General features: G+C 43.8%; 1 protein-coding gene across 1 annotated transcript in view; it reads left to right on the top strand.

The window, feature by feature from the left end:
* The first annotated feature begins 12,209 nt into the window (after nucleotides 1-12,209).
* LOC127315435 (uncharacterized) overlaps nucleotides 12,210-19,302 on the top strand; it is a 45,126-nt gene continuing 38,033 nt past the window's right edge. Inside the window, exons 1-13 of the mRNA XM_071824217.1 lie at nucleotides 12,210-12,401; nucleotides 12,505-12,769; nucleotides 12,860-13,063; nucleotides 13,948-14,407; nucleotides 14,481-14,543; nucleotides 14,620-14,685; nucleotides 14,818-14,883; nucleotides 15,047-15,106; nucleotides 15,190-15,246; nucleotides 15,407-15,472; nucleotides 15,957-15,992; nucleotides 16,086-16,133; nucleotides 16,226-16,583. Of these exons, the coding sequence (XP_071680318.1) occupies nucleotides 14,541-14,543; nucleotides 14,620-14,685; nucleotides 14,818-14,883; nucleotides 15,047-15,106; nucleotides 15,190-15,246; nucleotides 15,407-15,472; nucleotides 15,957-15,992; nucleotides 16,086-16,133; nucleotides 16,226-16,583 (760 nt within the window). The 5' untranslated portion in view covers nucleotides 12,210-12,401; nucleotides 12,505-12,769; nucleotides 12,860-13,063; nucleotides 13,948-14,407; nucleotides 14,481-14,540. The remainder of the gene's footprint in view (nucleotides 12,402-12,504; nucleotides 12,770-12,859; nucleotides 13,064-13,947; nucleotides 14,408-14,480; nucleotides 14,544-14,619; nucleotides 14,686-14,817; nucleotides 14,884-15,046; nucleotides 15,107-15,189; nucleotides 15,247-15,406; nucleotides 15,473-15,956; nucleotides 15,993-16,085; nucleotides 16,134-16,225; nucleotides 16,584-19,302) is intronic.

Below are 19,302 nucleotides of genomic sequence, written 5' to 3'. Positions count from 1 at the left end.
ATTATGTGGCGCATATAGGTATGCACCACAGAATTAAATATCCGTACGTGACTTCTGTGACGCACGAAATATGCGCCACAAGAAGTAAAAAAAATGTGCACCACAGATGGGTGGTTTTCTAGTAGTGTCTTCCTCATCGTGGTGATCGTGAGGATCTTGTTCTTCGGAATGGTGTGTGATCATATATAACATGCTATGGCATGGTATTCTCACCCTATTTAAATTGTGGTAAGGATATGTGACTATGATTTGTGCAACCAAACAACTGATTCGTGTTTTCGTGCGTTCAAGTTGGGCTGGAGGGAGACCAAACAATAGGGCCTTGCTTCCTACCAAGCGAAAAATGGTTGGCCCAGGCGACCAAACAACATGCCAAATCTGGCCCGTGGCCCGTCTAGAACGCGCAGGGGCTTCTACTCCTTGGCGTAGTAGTGCAAGAATCCGTCCTAGGCTACCAAACGCGCTCATACAGATTTTGCATTCTTCACCTTAGCAGCAAATGAGAAGACAAATGTTTGAAGGTACAAATTCGCGTAGAGAGTACTCGTGTAGTACTACCTCGTCCTCCAAAGCGATTTGGGGCGCGTCGGACAAAAAAAAGTTCCTAGTCGCGTCCCCCAAACTCGTTTTTTGTCCGGCGTAGCCCGATACGGTGTCCGGCGCCCCGAGCCCGTCCCCGCCCCACAGAAGACGCTCCGGGCACGCCGGACACAATGAAAACTGAGGCGAGGCGTGGCAGGACCGATGCGTCAGCTGCTCGGAAGCCTAAAACCCCGTCGCCTACCTTTGTTCAAGCGACGTTAATGACGTCCTAGTTTTCCCAGCCGACGCAGGGACGCGTCTCGTCATGCATGGCCGCGTGGCCATCCGCGCTGCGTTATTGCGTGCAACCACCCGCTGCCGCTTCGCCTGTCGCCATTGTACATTAAGAGGCCTGCGGTTCATCCCAATCTCTCGGCGCTCCCAAAACTTCTCCTCGCCGCCCCTAGATCTTCTCCTCGCCGTTCCAAGCAATGTCGTCGTCCTCCCGCAAGATCTCCGCGACGAACGGCTTCGGCCACGGCAGCCTCACCGTGAAGGAGGCGTGGATGTTGTACCACACGCGGTATTTCCCATACCGCCGGACATGCGCCTGCCATCCTGAAGCCGGAGGTGAAGGAGGAGCAGGACGACGAGGAAACGACGAAGACGGCGCGGCTGGTGGAGTACGAGCGGCAGCAGCGGCTCATCGCCAGCAGCGACGACCCCGAGTACTGCCCAGGGCTGCGAGTGGCGTACTTGGCGTCGCTGAACGACAAGGACGTCTGGAGGGGCAACCTCGACTCGGCGATCACCATGGCCATCCGCGACACCGGCAAGTTGCTCGTGGACCTCACCGATGACGGCGAGGCAGGACCAAGCGGCCTGGTGAAGGACGAGCCCGTCGACGAGCCCGACGAGCGCGTCAAGCAGGAGGTTGTCACCGACGACATGTACCACTTCCACTAGTACTACGACGCCTCCAGCCGCCGCAAGTACTTCTAGATTAGGTTTAGTTTAAATTTAGTCGAATCTCGTTCGAATCTATGTAATATATGCCAAAAATATTCCAAAAATTATTCTAACAGATTCAATGCAATTTTGGCATGCAGATAGAAAAATAATCTGAAAATTATTCGAAGATATTTGACGTAATTTTGGCATGCATGTACACAAAAAATAATTTTGAAAAAAACTACATTTTCAACGTAATTTGCATACATGCATGGTATGAACATTACCAAATCTTAGGGCTCCTTTGCTTCATAGAATTTGCATAGGAAGTGCGTAGAATTTAAATTTTATAGGAAAATTTTCTACGCATGTTGTTTTATTCATAGAAATATATCCTATAGGACCTAATCTTGTAGTGTAAATCTATATCTCGTCCGTTTTTTTAATACCCCTATGTTTCTGTAGAAATTACATACCCTGCCACCGCTCAAGTCAAATTAAAAACGGTTTGGCCGACCTGTCCAACTGAGAAAAAAAGAAAGAACGGACGGAGGGAGCTCGAGGATAGTGCGGCGGCGCAACGGAGGCGGTGGCCACAGCCGTCGCGCATCCCCTACATCACTCGCGGCACCAGAGGCATCCTTCGCGCGACGGGGGCGACAGGAGAATGGGCCTGCTGCAGGGCCGCCGCCGGTTCCAAGAGAACGATAGGGGGATGACCGGATGAGGACGATGCGGTCCTGGTGGACGGCGGGATCTCGAGGAGGGTGTGGCAGCGCAACAGGGGCGGCGGTCACGACCATCTCGCGCAGCCCCTGCATCATTCGCGGCACCAGAGGCTTCCTTCCTGCAACGGAGACTAGGCTGCTGCAGGGCCGCCGACGGTTCCAGGCGACGGCAGGAGGATGAGGACGACGAGTTCCACAACCGTGAGCACTTCCCCCATCCTCCTGCTCTGTGTGAGGCTTCTCCTCGATTTTCCTCGCAGATCCGGTGCGGTTGAGCATCTGAGACTGCAGGTCGTCGACATCTTGGATTGGTACAGTAACCTTCCCCGGATCCATCGAGGACCTCGTGTGGAGGAGCAGGCGGCAGCCACCGGTGGGGCCACGCAGCAGGCGGTGGGCTAGCAGCCGTGCGAGTCGCCATCTACACGAAGCGAAGTTGGGGGGCGAGCTCGACTGGAGGGGCAGGGGATGAGGACGGCCGCGAGAGGGAAGGTAGCCGGAGGGGTTGGAGGATGAAGAAGGCGTGGATCCGCACTGCGACCAGGGCCTGCAGGCTGCAGCTCGCGGCAGAGCACCGTCGCAGCTCGCGCTCATCAACATCGCTACATAACCCGCGCAGGTCGATTCGAGCCTCCCACTAGCAGCTCTGAAGCGTGGAGAATAAACACGGACTGTTCAAAGTAGCAGCACAAAATCCATCACCGAGAAACCAAATCATCTCAGCTCAGATGCGGTGGCCTGCGCCATGACCATCTCCATTCTCCATGAACGCCTACGGTCCAAGATTTTTCTGGCTCGACCTTAATTTCTTATGAACAAAAGAACAAGTAAGAACAAGTGAGAGGGAACTGGCAAAGAAAATACATGTTGTAGTTTACGGGGGAAGTGGATAAAGCTGTGTATGCCAGCCACTCTTAAAAAGAGGATTTCTGCCTCTTAAGTCTATATTGGACATTCGGCGGATGTAGCCTCGCGTGAGCAGCTACCATGGATATCATTTTTCGGTTAGTTTCAGAATTTTCAAGGAAAATTTCAATAGACCTTGAAGTAATTACCTTTCGGTCAAAATAATTCGGATTTCATTACTGCATACTATTTAAAAAAATCAAAATAGTTTTCAAATTGAATGAAGTTTGACGAAAAAAATTCAGCACTTCGGCCAAAATGAAAACTGAAATTCCAGTGATTCCGGTGGTAGCCCAAAGAAATCTAAAATTGAAATTCCAAACCATGGTAGCTTTTCTAGGCTAAATAAAAATTCAATAAAAATCAACCTGGTGCAACGCACGGGCACATTTCCTATACCTAATTATAAAGAAAATAAGGTTTCTTGTTGGTCCGTTTTTTATTACCCCTAATTTTCATCTAAATTACAGTAACTGCCACCGATAAGTCAGAAAACGTACGGTCCGTCAACACGTTTCATACCGCGAGTTGAGAAGCAAAAGCAGATTCCATCGTCCGTCCACCCCGAACTGGGCTTTCTTTCGGTGACTGCTATCGAGTTGGTTACCTATCTACACCTAATAATAATAAAGCAAAAAGGGTTTCCGTCGTCCGTCAGAAATTGCCCCTGGTTTTCATTGAAATTACATCGTCTGCCACCGCCAAGTGAATAACATAACGTTTCGTTTGTTTGTCGCCCGCTGCGCAAGCCCAACGAACGAAAAAGCATCGGTCAAACAAAAAAAATGAAAAAGCACCTCTCGCTTCGTGCTCGTTCCCCTTTCTCGAGCTCATCCTCATCGCTAAATCCAGCACTGTCCCAGTCGATAGGAAAGCTTTGAGGCAGGAGGCAAGGCCGCCGCCGCAGCTCCGTCGGAGAGGGCCTCTCTGCTCACCAAAATCGCTCAATCCCGCGCTGCGGCGTTCTTGGTGGTCACCCCAGCCCCTTTACCCCTGCCGGAGCAACGCCAAATTCGTGGAGCAGCCGCCGCTAGCGAAATTATTGATCCCGTCCACGAGCCGCTGGCTCTATGCTCCTAAATCGCTCCTGGTGGGGCCGGCGACGCCTCGCTCGCGGTGAGCAGGGAGCCACATAGATGTACCCCATCCTCTTCCCTCCAAAATCGCTCTGGTGCAAAGACTCCGCGATGCCCCGCTCTCCTTCTCCGGTGAGCAAGGCAGGCTGAGGCAGCACCCCTGGATCTCCGTAGCCGATGCGTTGGTGCTGCGCCCTCCACGGCGAGATCTCCTGGAGAAGCCCTTGTTCAGGTTCCTGGAGAAGGCTCGTCGGATGTGGCCTGGTTGACTTTTTCCTTTGGACATGGCGTGGTTGATTTTGGAAAGGAGATGGGGAGAGATTGGGACCGGGGAAAGAACATATCACAAGGAGAACACCACGCCGAGGAGAAGCGCAGGCATTGCCTCCAGGTTTCTTCTCTGCGGCAAAGACACGATCTCCATGTCGGCGACGGGAACGAGCATCCCAGTGGCCTGCGTCCGAGACGAGCCCGTTTATCTCCCAAGACCGTTGTCCGACGCGCGTGTGGTCCCGCCCGGCCGGCCTGCACATCGACTGCACGGGCGCGCCTCGCCGGCTGCTTCCGGGCAGCTCAGGCGCGGCATCCGCCTATACCGGCCAAATCCACGCACTCGGGCTGCTGGTTTTGGCCGCGGCCTTGTTGTGTGTGCGCGCTGCTTAGTCGGGCTACTGATTTGGTCTCTGTAATTTGCTAGCTAGCTAATGTGTTTTGCTGCTAGGATGTGCGCTGCTCATCTTGTTTGCTGGTAACTGATGTTGTTTTCAAATTTGTTGATTCTTGTCAATTTGTAATGTCCCAATTAAATTATATATATTTGGTAAATTCAAATCTTTGCTCCAAAGCTAGAAAATGGAATTATTTGGAAAATTTGAATTGATTATTAATTTATTTATGTGCAAGTGTATTATTTGTTATACTCCCTAACATTAAGGAGGGGAGGTCTTCTCCCCATTTCCATTTTTTATTGTACTCATATTTTCAATCGAAATTATAGCCTTTGTCACAGTTTAAGTAAATAAGTACGGTTCGAATCGTTCCCTTGGCACAAATGGAAAAGGAAACGCTTCATGCCTTAGGCGATCCAGGTGCCGAAATTGGGCACTTCAGGGATTCTAATAAGAAAGAGAGAGAAATCACGGGGAGAGAGGGGACACATCTCGTTTTCTCAGTTTCATCCGGCTGGTTTCACCAAACGGCTAAACTTGGCTTCGAGTCAACAAAAGACAATATTGGAGGACATGGATAAGACACTGCGCTCAACGGTGAGCAACTTGAGCAAAGGAGGGCTGAGGTTGGGTGTGCTATACTGGTTTGATCAACTTTGCGAGCTAGAAATAAAAGTGAGAGAGAAAGGAAACGGGGTGGATTCGACACATGTGAAAAATGATTTATATCTATTTTTACATGTTTACTTTATAAAATGTTAGAGGGCTTAAATATAGTCAAAACAAATAGTGCATCTTCGTAAAAATCTTATTTTTCAAAAAAACATCAATACGTAAACATATCTTGTATTTTCATATGATATCGTAGCAACGCACGGGTTTTGTGCTAGTATATACCTAATAATAAAGGGAGAAGCGTTTCCGTGGTTCGGTCCATCAAGTTTCCGTCGTCCTTTGTCCGTTCAGTTTCGTCCGTCCACCATCGTGGACTCTCATAGGAGATCATGATGATGTAAACCGATCCAATCTTTGGTATCTCCAGTTCCCGACTAAACCGGAATCGGTCTTGTGTTGCCTTGCGATGAGGCTTTTATACATGGGAGGTATCGGCTGCCTTGCATCAAATCAATCCAAGCTTAGATCGGGCGATTCAGAATTTCATAATCGAGCGTTCCAAGCTATCAGGTGCTACCGATTCCAACAGGATTCGACGAAAGATGCAAGAACCATGGTGGAGACTATGGCGGGCAGAAGCAAAGTCGACGGATCATGAGCAAAAAGAGCAATCCATAGCTGTACGAACCAACAAGTCAGGCGGACGATTCTTTCTCCACCATGGGCGTCACACAGTTCCGTCCATAGCAAGCAACGCGGCCGGTGGAGTCGGAGATCCAAGTATCCAACGCGGCGCAGCGCCGGGTCGGAAACCGCGCCCCACTCAGTGCAAGTGTGCAACATCCCCGTCCCCACTGAGGCGAGGAACGAGAGGCGTCGCGCCTGGGATCCGCCATCCCAGTTGATGAGCAATATCGCCAACATGACCTTCCCTCCGTGTGTCACCATCCCCGTGCGGTGTCTGCTGCCATCAAAGGCCTGGTCGTGTTGAAGTTGCGGCCGTCCGCAGCGTCGAGGTAACAGCAGGCGTCTACTGCGCGGATGCGTCCATGTCGTCACCATCTGCTGCATGGATGCGCTCCGGCGTCATTGGCTCAGCATCGTCGCCTCCACTACATAGTTACCGCAAGTTCGATGCAGCCCCTGCGTCGACTTCACATACAGTGCGGGCCTGAGTTCCACCCTTTGAGTCCCCCTGCAGATTCTTTATATGTCCAATTTATTGGATCTCTGAAGCTGGCCGTATGTGTGTGTTTCGATCTGGAGTTTTGAATCGATAAGACAACCTTTTGTTCTTCCTTTTGTGCGCTTGACCTACAGATATTTAATTTCACACTTGCGATTGCTATCTATGTTTAATTTCCATCTATAGTGTATGAAAATACCAATGGACTAAAAATGCAATCTTCCTTTGTTCGATTATTATTTCAATTTTGTTAATTCTACATAATTCCTCACGATTGATGGGCTAAGAACCTCAGGCCTTCAGCTTTCTTCAGTTGTGCCCATAGATTTTTTAAAGTTGCGACCGTCCGCAGCGTCGAGGTAACAGCAGGCGTCTACTGCACGGATGCGTCCATGTCGTCACCATCTGCTGCATGGATGCGCTCCGGCGTCATTGGCTCAACATCGTTTCCTCCACTACATAGTTACCGCAAGTTCGATGCAGCCCCTGCGTCGACTTCACATACAGTGCGGGCCTGAGTTCCACCCTTTGAGTCCCCCTGCAGATTCTTTATATGTCCAATTTATTGGATCTCTGAAGCTGGCCGTACGTGTGTGTTTCGATCTGGAGTTTTGAATCGATAAGACAACCTTTTGTTCTTCCTTTTGTGCGCTTGACCTACAGATATTTAATTTCGCACTTGCGATTGCTATCTATGTTTAATTTCCATCTATACTGTATGAAAATACCAATAGACTAAAAATGCAATCTTCGTTTGTTCGATTATTATTTCAATTTTGTTAATTCTACATAATTCCTCACGATTGATGGGCTAAGAACCTTAGGCCTTCAGCTTTCTTCAGTTGTGCCCATAGATTTTTTATTTCAGATAACAAGCTTAATATTTAATCAGTTTTGCATGAGCAAAAAATATAAGTATTAATATTGCTTGCTCATGAACACCCATTACAGTAAAGCTTTACCTAAAACTGGAGGCTAGCGGCCAAAAGATGAAACGGCGGTGTGTAACCATATCATCTGATTGAATAATTGACTAAGTAAAAGTATCGTTTTACCTTGTGGGGACAACTATGCTAATGTTTTGCAGATGGACATATATAATGATTTTCAACTTTTTTAATAGCTAATTGTTTATTATGCATATGGAAGATAATTAATTAATTACATGGAATATCAATAAAATAGAATAATTAACAATATTATGTGATTATGTTTGTCTACGAATTTCACACATACAATTTAAATGATATAGAAAATAGAATTATTTTTGTGATTGCCATCATGGGAGGATTTTGTTCCCATGAACTGATGAGTTTAATTATTTGCTTAACTGAAAATCTCCAACACACTGCAGCTGTTCAATCGAGAATTTACTTTGTGTGCCTCCCGTGATGCATTTTTTTATGGGGTGTGCCTATGTCTCAGTTGACTGAGATTTTTTTAAGTCTCAGTCAACTTAGAAAAGTGTAACTACAGTTCAAAGAAAAGTGCAACTCGGTTCAGTTGCACATTTCTGTCAGAAAAGTGCAATTGCACTTTTTTAACAGAAAAGTGCAACTCAAAGCACATTTTTATAACTGACTTAGACTTAAGAAAATCTCAGTTAACTGAGATATAGCAAAACCGATTTTTTATATCCCATTGCAACGTATGGGCATGTTTCCTAGTCCTAGAAAAAAAATGAGGTCTTACTTCATGAATTTTTTTCTTTACTACAATCAAACACGCTTCATCTTCATATAATTCAAGTAGACATAACATTTCAATCTTATACTTTTTCTATTCCTATAATTTCCTATCCTATAAATCAAAGGAGCCCTTAAATTGTGTCTCGAATCTAACGAGTTTGTAAGAAACTTCTTTTTAGCTCCGCAAGACACTCCACTCTAGTAGCCCATTCTAACATTTGCATGCAATACTCTAGGTTATCCTAAAATCTATTGTTCAAGCACCTTGTCGGCTGCCAGCCGCGCCACTGTTATTTCATCATTGTTGTTGTTCTCGTTGCTTGCTCCGGTCACTACAAGCAGGACCACATCTTAGAGCATCTTCAACATGCGCGGTAAAATGCACTTGCATGGCAAAAGCCGCAAATTTAGTGCCTCCCACGTGTGATGTGCTCGAGCAGGCGAGGGTAAATAGCGCGCACGGGAAATGGTTTGACACGCGCGGCAAAAAAGCAACGCACACGAAATTTACGGCGCCGGCTCGAGCGCGCGATATAAAACACGGCGCCAATGCTAGCGTGAGCGCCATCTCATCATCGTCGTGGCGAACGAGCTCTCCATGGCAATGTGTTGCGAGAATTTTCTGCTGGACCTCGTCGACGAGAACGAGCTCTTAAAGAAGCAGCAGACGGAGTATAAGGCAGCGAGGCAAGCCAAGTGGGCGCACAAGGCGTTCATCGTCGCCGCGTAGATGGAAGGGCCGAGCATTATTGACGATGATGATCCTCGGTGGACGGATCTGTTCTGATCCACCGCGTCGAATTCATCGGACTCTGAAATCAAGTTCGATGATTAAATCATCATATTATATCCGTTTTTAGTTTAAATTATTGTATGTTTGAATGAAATCTATCGTATTTGCATTGAAATCTAGTTGAATGCCCATGCATTGCCCGCGTTGTATGTATAATAAATATATCCTTAGACGCGGGTCGACGACGTCAGGCGGCGGCGGCACATCAAGGGAATGTGTCAAAATCTTGTCTAATCAGAGAGCCATATTAACACCCGTAAAGCATCTCAGCCATTAACTCCTGATTTATCTCACCCTCTCTCCCTAATTTCCAACATGATCGTGTGTATGAATGGCGTGGCCAATCATTTTGCAAAGAAATTGTATGCACTGCCATAGACCTTGATCACGGATCGAGGGTAGCCTCCTCACATTTTTTTGTGCTCACTCGCGGCATGTCAGGCACCGGGCATTAATTTTAGGCAGACTTGCGAGGAAATTTTGAACTGTAATTGCAGAAGCAAATTTAGGAGCTTGTTTGTTACAAGCAGACGTGAGGTGAGATAGAGCAGTTAGAGCGAAATTAGGAGCCCATACAGGAGCTGGGTCGTTGCAGATCTATTTGTTATAGGTGTTGAGATAATCTAGTTTTTTCTATTGAGAAGGGGAAAGTTGCGTGAGAGAGAAAAATGAAACCAAGTGTGACAACAGGCATACGCAGCTTTCACTTTAATGCATGGTAAAGATTTTGAAAATTTCACACGTCCATGTATAGCTATGCATGGGAAATCACGGGCACGATTCTATCACGTCCAGCTGGTCAGAGTTAGCTGTCTAACTGCCTACAGCTCCCTAGGTAATATCGTTGGCCGTTTGAGTGTCACGGGCTCCTGTATGTGTGCGGCAACCGGTTCTTGTACATCTGACCTTTGTGACTGATCGTTTCACCTCACGGATCCTGCGTTGGCAATTAATTGAGCATGATATCCTAGATACGTAATTAAGGGAGCTGGGACACAGATGAAATTAAACACTGTACGTACTCCCTCCGTTTCATATTTTTATATTAAACTAAGACCGTGATAAAAATTATGGAATGGAAGAAGTACCAACGATGTACGGGTTGTAACCTAAAGTATGAGGAGATAGGTGTTGATAAAAAAGCATGAGGCTGCAGTAGGAGTTGACGACATCCTGCATGTACACTACAAAATGCGCTGCAAAATACCGACATATAGCTACGGATATTTGCGTTGGTATGTCCATCTGTTACGGACTATACAAGTGACAACGAATTTCATGCGTTGCAGTCTATACGTTGGGACAAACCAAAATAAAGTACAACATGGCGCTTAGCGCTAGGATCCTATTTCCGACTATTTCGTCTAATTCATGGTCTATCTCGGCATCCTGGGCGCTCTAGCGAAAAAATTATGCATGACCAGTTTGACTAGAGACTGGCGCTTGGTCAGGTGAAAAAAAAATAGAGTAACTCAACCGAATCAGTAGATTTTTTAGGCTGGCGCGTTGGGAGAAGACGAATATATAGCATAACTTTTGTTTTTTCTTTATTTCTGGCACTTTTTTCTTGATTCCCCCTTTCCCTCCATTTCTGCCCTTCAATGTTTTCGTTCCCTCCGATTATTTTCGGGGCTTACTGATTACCCGCGCGTTTTTCTACATTTTAATGCTAAGAACTTCCGGATATGGCATGGTATTAGTTTATTGACCCCACGTTTCATAGAAACTAAATCGTGAAATGGATTACTTAAAATGTAAACAAAAAAGATTATTGTAACTTCCTCTAAATCTCCGCACCTCCCATCCCCGCACCTCCCTATCCCAAATCGTGGATCTCATCTTCTCCAACAAAAACTCCAGTGAATATCTGCCGACTGGTGGTGGCGGCCGGCGGCCGATTCGGTGTATTCTCTTTGATTGCAGGTCAGTGCCTCCTCTCCCCTGGGTATTCTCTCCTCTCTCTCTGATCCATCCGGCTTCCGCGTCCGAGTGTCTCGCAAAGCAAGCGTTATGCTGCCGGCGGCATCTCAGGCCAATCTGCGAGGCTGCGATGACATCGCCGCACGCAGGGCGAGTGCTGACCAGCACCATAATTCCAGCGGCACCACGCAGGGACAAGGTCTGCAACGGTGCAAGAAGCAGCCAGCAGAGGCCCTCGGCGACCCCGGACGCGCGGACGCAGGCAGGCACCCAGACGTTGCAGCTCGGTAGCTCCTCCGATCAGGCTTTCTTCTCTCTAAGTTCTCTTCTGTCTGCTAGTAGTCTGCCTACTCTCTGTTTTGGCGGCCGGTGCGTCGACCTCAATCAATTGAAAGTTCTCTTCTGTCAGCCCCTCTAGGCTGTAACAACCGATGTACTGAAAAAACGTCAGGCCCATGTACGTGACCAGAGAGAGATGAACCATGCATTCCCTTTTAGCAGCCGCTAGCGCTCATGGTCCTGTATCCTCTAGGTTGTAACTACCGATCTATTAAACCATATATATTGCGGAAATTCAATTCGGCACATGGGAGCATATGCTCCTGCCATCGGAAAAATATTTTGAAATGTTCAAAAAATTCGAACACAAAATTTCTCGCTTACATATCAACATGTTACGTGCGCACATCAAGTTTTGCGAAAAACCGACATTGTTTATGACTTGTGTGAAAAAGATAAACAAAACGTCTCGTACACAACTTTTTCTTACAGAAAAATTTGTCTTTTTTACAAATGACACTCAAAATGTCGGTTTTCTATGGAACCACTTTGTGTAGAATTTCGAGATGTATCCACTAAATTTTATGTTCAAATTTTTCAACATTTTAAAAGTGCATTTAAAATGAAGTTTAAAAACCGGGAGCATATGCTCCCGGGAGCCAAAACGCTGTCGCTATACATAGTATACTGTTAGTTATTTGTTCGATCAATTGCAAATTAATGCCTAGAGGAAAAGAAAATACTTGATGATTAACGATTAATTTATTTATAAGGTCTTATCCTTGACATTACTGATTTTTTTTTTTGCAATGCCTATGTATATCTTAATTTTTCTGTTCGTTCACTTAATGATATTGTTTTTCTCCTAGATCAGATATGACACGAAGTAAATTGCGTGTTGTTCAATCTAATGATGAATACATGACTGAGGAACATGAAAATACTATGCACGTTGATGTTGAATCATCTGATTCCGAACCTTTATCTTGCAATGGGAAAGAAGGCTTTCCAAAAAGTGATGATGAAGAGGATGAAGATGACCATGATGACACTGATGATAATGCCGAAGGTAATTTGTCAGATCTTCAGTATTGATGATAAACCAAAGACATTCATCTTTATCTCTAATGATTACTGGAACATAATTGTTATGGAAATTTATGCATGACCAGAAGAAAATGGAGAAACGAACAAGCGTGGAAAGACAAAGCTGAAAAAAACATGGAATCTTCCAAAAGGGCAGAGAATTGTGGTCAAGTGCAATGATCTGAATCAGCCAATTGGAAAAGAAGCTGGGCGTCTAGGTTACTTTCTGGGCACAGTTGCTAGGAATGGGAAATTGTGTAGCTTAAGCTACACGGACTGGAGAAAACTAATAGGAGAGAGAGATAAGAAAAATGAACAAAAAATAAAAAGGATATATTGGGGCAAGTAAAGGTCGATCTAGAGCTCATTTTCAATATTTTGCTAACATTTTTATGCTTTAGATTCCGTGTTATGCTAATGTTACTGTTGCTGGATATGTAGATGAGGTTTCTTTATCCCCCTCGATTGGAGAAGTATATATTAAAAACAATTGGAGAAAGATGGAGGCAACATAAGTCAAATCTAAAAGCCCTCTTTTTTGATGCAACCAAGAGCATGGAAGCCAACAACACCAATGTTCCAAAGGGTGTGATTAAAGACCAGTGGATTTCTCTTGTTACTAATTGGATGAGCCAAAAGGCACAGGTACATATATACTTGTTAGATTTACCATTTACATGATGCATAGTCTTTCTACGGATATGTAAATGCATGTGCATTATTTACATATCGCATGACAGGATATAAGTGAGAAAAATAGGCAAAACTCTACAATGAAGAAGTCGATACACACAGCTGGAACTAAGAGTTTTTCTCGGAATAGAGAAGAGCTGGCCAGTTTTTTAGAACTCAAATATATGCATCTACCATTTGCACTGTATGTTTTCATCACTAATTGTTAAATAATTTTACCATGTAACCAATAGCGGCAAAAGGATCCAGAAAATAAGAATCCACACCGAGCTGTCCTATACATTCATACACACCAACATAAAATCGACAAAAACGACTAGATGATTAACGAACATGTGGTATAATATCTACTCTCTATTATGAAAAATTATACTCCCTCCGTTCCTTTCTATAGTACCTATAGATTTTTTGCACGGAAATTAGCGCAAGAGTATTTTTTACACAAGACCCCCTGGCTGAACGATTTGAGACCAGACTAAAATTAGAAAAATCGATAACTTCCTAACTTACCATAAAAAGTCCCACAAATCTGTCTGGTTGACTCTCCATATATGTGCAGCCAGATTTAATTAAGGAAAGAAAAATATTGCTTCCTAAATCTAAGCAATCCTTGGGGCCATGCATTATGAATCTCAATTAATTGTTTCCTATTTTGTATGCATTTTTTCCATGCATGTCGTGTGGGAGTTGACCGGTGGAGGGGGTAACTGAAAAAAGTCAAGCTACAGCCTTATAATGTGAAACAAATGACAGAAATCTATAAGCACTATAGAAAGGAACGGAGGGAGTATTGTTGTTTTGTACATTGTTATTAATTACACTATTAATATATTTAGGTTGAATTGAAGAAGACTTTAGCCAAGAGGCCAGATTTAGCAGACACGAGTAAAGGAACAGCTTGGAAAGGAGATGCCTTGAATACAATACTAGGAGTAGACAAGCCTGGACATGTACACGGATTGGGACTAGTCCCAAATCCTAATCAAGTCTTTGGTGTATCATCTTCAGGTAACTTTCAGGCTATACACCTAACTTCACTGGAGCATACACAGAATGAAGATGTTATGTACGTTAGACTTCAGATGGAAAAGATTGCGCAACACATGAAAAACCAAGATGCTAAATTCTAGAACTAACTGAGAATTCATGAAACTCTGAAAGACAGGTAAATTTAAGGAACTTTGCCATTGTTCAAGACATGTACTAACTTTGTATTGGTGATTATAGGGTTCTTTGGGTCAGATATCTACATCCCAAGATCCTCTTGGTATTGCTCACACAAACTCAAAAAGGAAAGTATGTATCGTTAAAAAGGTCAAAGTCATTTAAATAAATATGATCTTATTCTAATTTGGTTTTTGATCGGCAGAGAGTATATGGTGATCTTCATAGACAACAACTTGGTACAGTTGGAAAGGAGAACAATGTGATGGTACTGTACAGATGCATTGGTACATTCTTGTTTCTTTATTTTATAGAAATTAGTAATCTCTTGCCTTTCACTACAGAGAAAGGAAAACTTTCTAAATGATATGGAGATGCAAGCACCAAAGAAATGTCCCGCTACACATAAGGTTTGCGCATATGTATATTGTTTGCAACCCAAAATGGTTGAGCAACAAGTTCCTTCTTCCTCGTAGTTCTTGCAATATCATTGTTTACTATATTTTTTTTTTGTCAATCTTACAATATATCTACTATCATAGAACAAAGAAACGGTGCTGCAAGATGAAAATGTGCTACCTACGAAAGAAACTGCTAGCGTAGGAAAGGTTAGTGCACTTCTTTACTTTTTTTGAGTTAACTATTATTCAAGGCATCTCCTTTCCAAGCTTGTTTATTCCATCCATGGTTTCTTTGTAGCACTGAATCCATTTTAAGGACGACATGGTTCATGAATTTATTGGTTATCTAATGAATTACCTTATATTTTAGGACATAGACATTGATCCCCGACACAACGGCACACGTTTTAAAGTTTCACCTGCACACATGGTAACTTCTCATTCATCATGCATACATTTAAATTCAGTTTTTCTGCTTGTATTACCTCTGACTATTATTTACCTTCTCATTAGCCTGGTGGTCGTAACACGAACATCCCAAAACGGGCTACTGCAACAAAGCATGTGAATGTATGACATCGAATTACTAAATACTTCTCTTCTCCTTTTAAATTTTCTTATGATTTTATATTGTATCCTTGCAGCAAAACATTTATCATTGCTTGCACTTCTTGCAACATGAGTTTTTATTATAGTCCATGACAGTTTTATAATGAATATTTTGTCATAGAACAAAGAAACTTGGGTCCATGAAGAAAATGTCCGACCAAGGAAGGAAAGTGCTAGTGCAGAAAAGGTTAGTACATTTTATTTCTTGAAGTTATCTTTTGCTGAAATTTATACTGCCCTTATTTATTTTGTAGTTTTCTCTTTGTTTATTATTATGTGCATGTAGAAATCATTTCAGTGGCCTTGACAGTCTGTAGAGCACATTTGTTCTTAGTAGGTAGCTGATAGTATTAGTCAGATTACTAATAAAGTAGCTTCTACATGCATGCACAGTCCTTCAGCATGTGAAGTCGAGCTCCCTGGATTGTTAATACCTTTCTTGTTCCATGTGTTGACCAACATACATAAGTCATCTGAATAATTCTAATGCACACCTATACGAAACAAAGGAGAAAATCCCTTCCCAAGTAGAAAAAGAACAATACTATACAGCGGTATTCTGTGGATAGAACAATGTGTATTTTTTATCACTACAACTTCTTATCAAGTTTTTTTGTTTCTAATATCTGATTATATTGCACTTTTGCTATCATGGTGGCCAAAACATGAAGATATCAAAAGTGGCTAGTGCAACAAAGCAAGCTAATGTATGAGATGAAATTTCTGAACCTTTTACTTTCCCTTTTAGTATTCTTATGATTTCACTTTATTGCCTACTGAGGTAGCACTATCATCTGTAGAAACAACAAGGCAGTACGGTGACTGGATCAGATGCCAACTCCATAGATGTATGTGCACTATGCTTCTTTTATTCAAGATTCTTTGCAGGTTTAAATTGCATTCAATATTGTTTTCTCATGCACTTTTGTTTATGTAAAAGGTTGGCGCTATAGTATTTTTGAAGAGTTTGGAAAATCCGAATAAGAATGTTGCTCTTGCTACACTCCAAAGTAGCGACCCAGAATATGCAGTTGATGGCGTTAAACTTGGAAATCAGTTCTGGGCAGTGTGTGTTGATGCTACATTAGCAAAATCCGATGAGTTGATACGACCACTCAAAAAGGTCAAGATTATTGGTCATGCAGCAACATTAACTATCGCATGGCCTTCAACCTTTGTATGTTACCCTCTTGTAAAGTTTACCCCTCTAAACTTTTACTACTTTATAAACCTGATTCTTTTTCTTTACTGGTCTCAATTTTTTCTTGTAGATTTTCAAGATAAATTGATGATGCATGGTTTGAGATGTTTGATACGTCTCCGACGTATCTATAATTTCTGATGTTCCATGCTTGTTTTATGACAATACCTACATGTTTTGTTCACACTTTATGATGATTTTATGCGTTTTTCGGAACTAACCTATTGACGAGATGCCGAAGTGCCAGTTCCTGTTTTCTGCTGTTTTTGGTTTTAGAAATTCTAGTAAGGAAATATTCTCGGAATTGGACGAAATCAACGCCCATAGTCTTAAAATCCCACGAAGCTTCCAGAACACCCGAGAGCCACCAGAGGAGGGCCCTGGGGGCCCCAGATGATAGGCCGGCGCGGCCAGGGGGTGGGCCGCGCCCCCCTAGTGTGTCACCGCCTCGTCGACCTTCCGACTCCGCCTCTTCGCCTATATAAAGGTCCCTGACCTAAAACTTCGAGACGGAAGAGCCACAGTACGAGAAACCTTCCAGAGCCGCCGCCATCACGAAGCCAAGATGTGGGGACAGAAGTCTCTGTTCCGGCACGCCGCCGGGACGGGGAAGTGCCCCAGGAAGGCTTCTCCATCGACACCGCTGCCATCTCCACCGCCATCTTCATCACCGCTGCTGTCTCCCATGAGGAGGGAGTAGTTCTCCATCGAGGCTAAGGGCTGTACCGGTAGGTATGTGGTTAATCTCTCTCCCTATGTACTTCAATACAATAATCTCATGAGCTGTCTTACATGATTGAGATTCATATGATGATGCTTGTAATCTAGATGTCATTATGCTACTCAAATGGATTTTATTATGTGATCTCCGGAGACCCTTTGTCCCACGTGTGTAAAGGTGACAGTGTGTGCACCGTGTGGGTCTCTTAGGCTATATTTCACAGAATACTTATTCACTGTTATGAATAGCATAGTGAAGTGCTTATTTATATCCCTTTATGATTACAATGTGTTTTGTATCACTATTAATCTATGTGCTACTCTAGTGATGTTATTAAAGTACTCTATTCCTCCTGCACGGTGTAATGGTGACAGTGTGTGCATCGTGTAGTACTTGGCGTAGGTTATGATTGTAATCTCTTGTAGATTATGAAGTTAATTATTGATGTGATCTATGCCTCCTTCATAGTGTGATGGTGACAGTGTGCATGCTATGTTAGTACTTGGTGTAGTTGTGTTGATCTATCATGCAATCTAAGGTTATTTAAACATGAATATCGAATATTGTGGAGCTTGTTAACTCCGGCATTGAGGGTTCGTGTAATCCTACACAATTAGTGGTGTTCATCATCCAACAAGAGAGTGTAGAGTATAGCATTTATCTATTCTGTTATGTGATCAATGTTGAGAGTGTCCACTAGTGAAAGTATAATCCCTAGGCCTTGTTCCCAAATACTGCAATCATTGCTTGTTTACTGTTCTACTGCATTTGTACTGCCTGCAATATTACCACCATCAACCACACGCCAGTTGTAGCATCAAGCTATTTTCTGGTGCCGTTACTACTGCTCATATATATTCATACCACCTGTATTTCACTATCTCTTCGCCGAACTAGTGCACCTATACATCTGACAAGTGTATTAGGTGTGTTGGGGACACAAGAGACTTCTTGCTTTGTGGTTGTGATACGTCTCCGACGTATCGATAATTTCTTATGTTCCATGCCACATTATTGATGATATCTACATGTTTTATGCATACTTTAAGCTTGGGGATGCCCCGGTGGTTCACCCCTGCATATATCAAGAAGACTCAAGCGTCTAAGCTTGGGGATGCCCAAGGCATCCCCTTCTTCATCGACAACATTATCAGGTTCCTCCCCTGAAACTATATTTTTATTCCGTCACATCTTATGTGCTTTGCTTGGAGCGTCGGTTTGTTTTTGTTTTTGTTTTGTTTGAATAAAATGGATCCTAGCATTCATTGTGTGGGAGAGAGACACGCTCCGCTGTTGCATATGGACAAATATGTCCTTAGGCTTTACTCATAGTATTCATGGCGAAGTTTCTTCTTCGTTAAATTGTTATATGGTTGGAATTGGAAAATGATACATGTAGTAATTTGCTATAATGTCTTGGTGTTATCACCAGAATTTGACCGAATCAGAGGTGGGCCGCGATCAAGATGGGCTTGAAGGATATACATGGAAGAAATACATGAATCGGCCTTATATGCAAAGTTTGGGCTAGTTTGCCCTTGTATCTGTAAATATGATAGGATACGTGTCGGTTAGTTAGAGTTTGGCCCGTGCACGGTTGGGATTATTCCCACGTTAGAAAGTCTACGGACTATAAATATATATCTAGGGTTTATGAAATAAACAACAATCACGTTCACCACAAACCAATCTAGGCGCATCGCCAACTCCCTTGTCTCGAGGGTTTCTTCCGGGTAAGCATCATGCTGCCTAGATCGCATCTTGCGATCTAGGCAGTACACGTTTATTCGCTGTTCATGCGTTGCTCGTACTGAAGCCTTTTTGATGGCGAGCAACGTAGTTATCTTAGACGTGTTAGGGTTAGCCTTGTTCATCGTATCATATGCTATCGTCGTGCAACCCTAAGACGTCTAGCCGCCCTTACGCCTATCTTAGGTGTAAGGGCGGCACCCCGCTTGATCATTATTTAGTAGATCCGATCCGTTATGATTGCTCCTTGTTCTTCAAGGATTAGTTTAATATCTGCATAGTTAGGCCTTACAAACGGGTTGAAGGATCCAGTGGCGCGTAGGGTGTAGTTTGCTAGCCCTAGACA

The sequence above is a fragment of the Lolium perenne genome, chromosome 7, assembly GCF_019359855.2.
Source record: "Lolium perenne isolate Kyuss_39 chromosome 7, Kyuss_2.0, whole genome shotgun sequence".
Classification (NCBI taxonomy): domain Eukaryota; kingdom Viridiplantae; phylum Streptophyta; class Magnoliopsida; order Poales; family Poaceae; genus Lolium; species Lolium perenne.
Note: the sequence above shows the minus strand (reverse complement) of the source record. Positions and strands in the feature narration are given on the sequence as shown.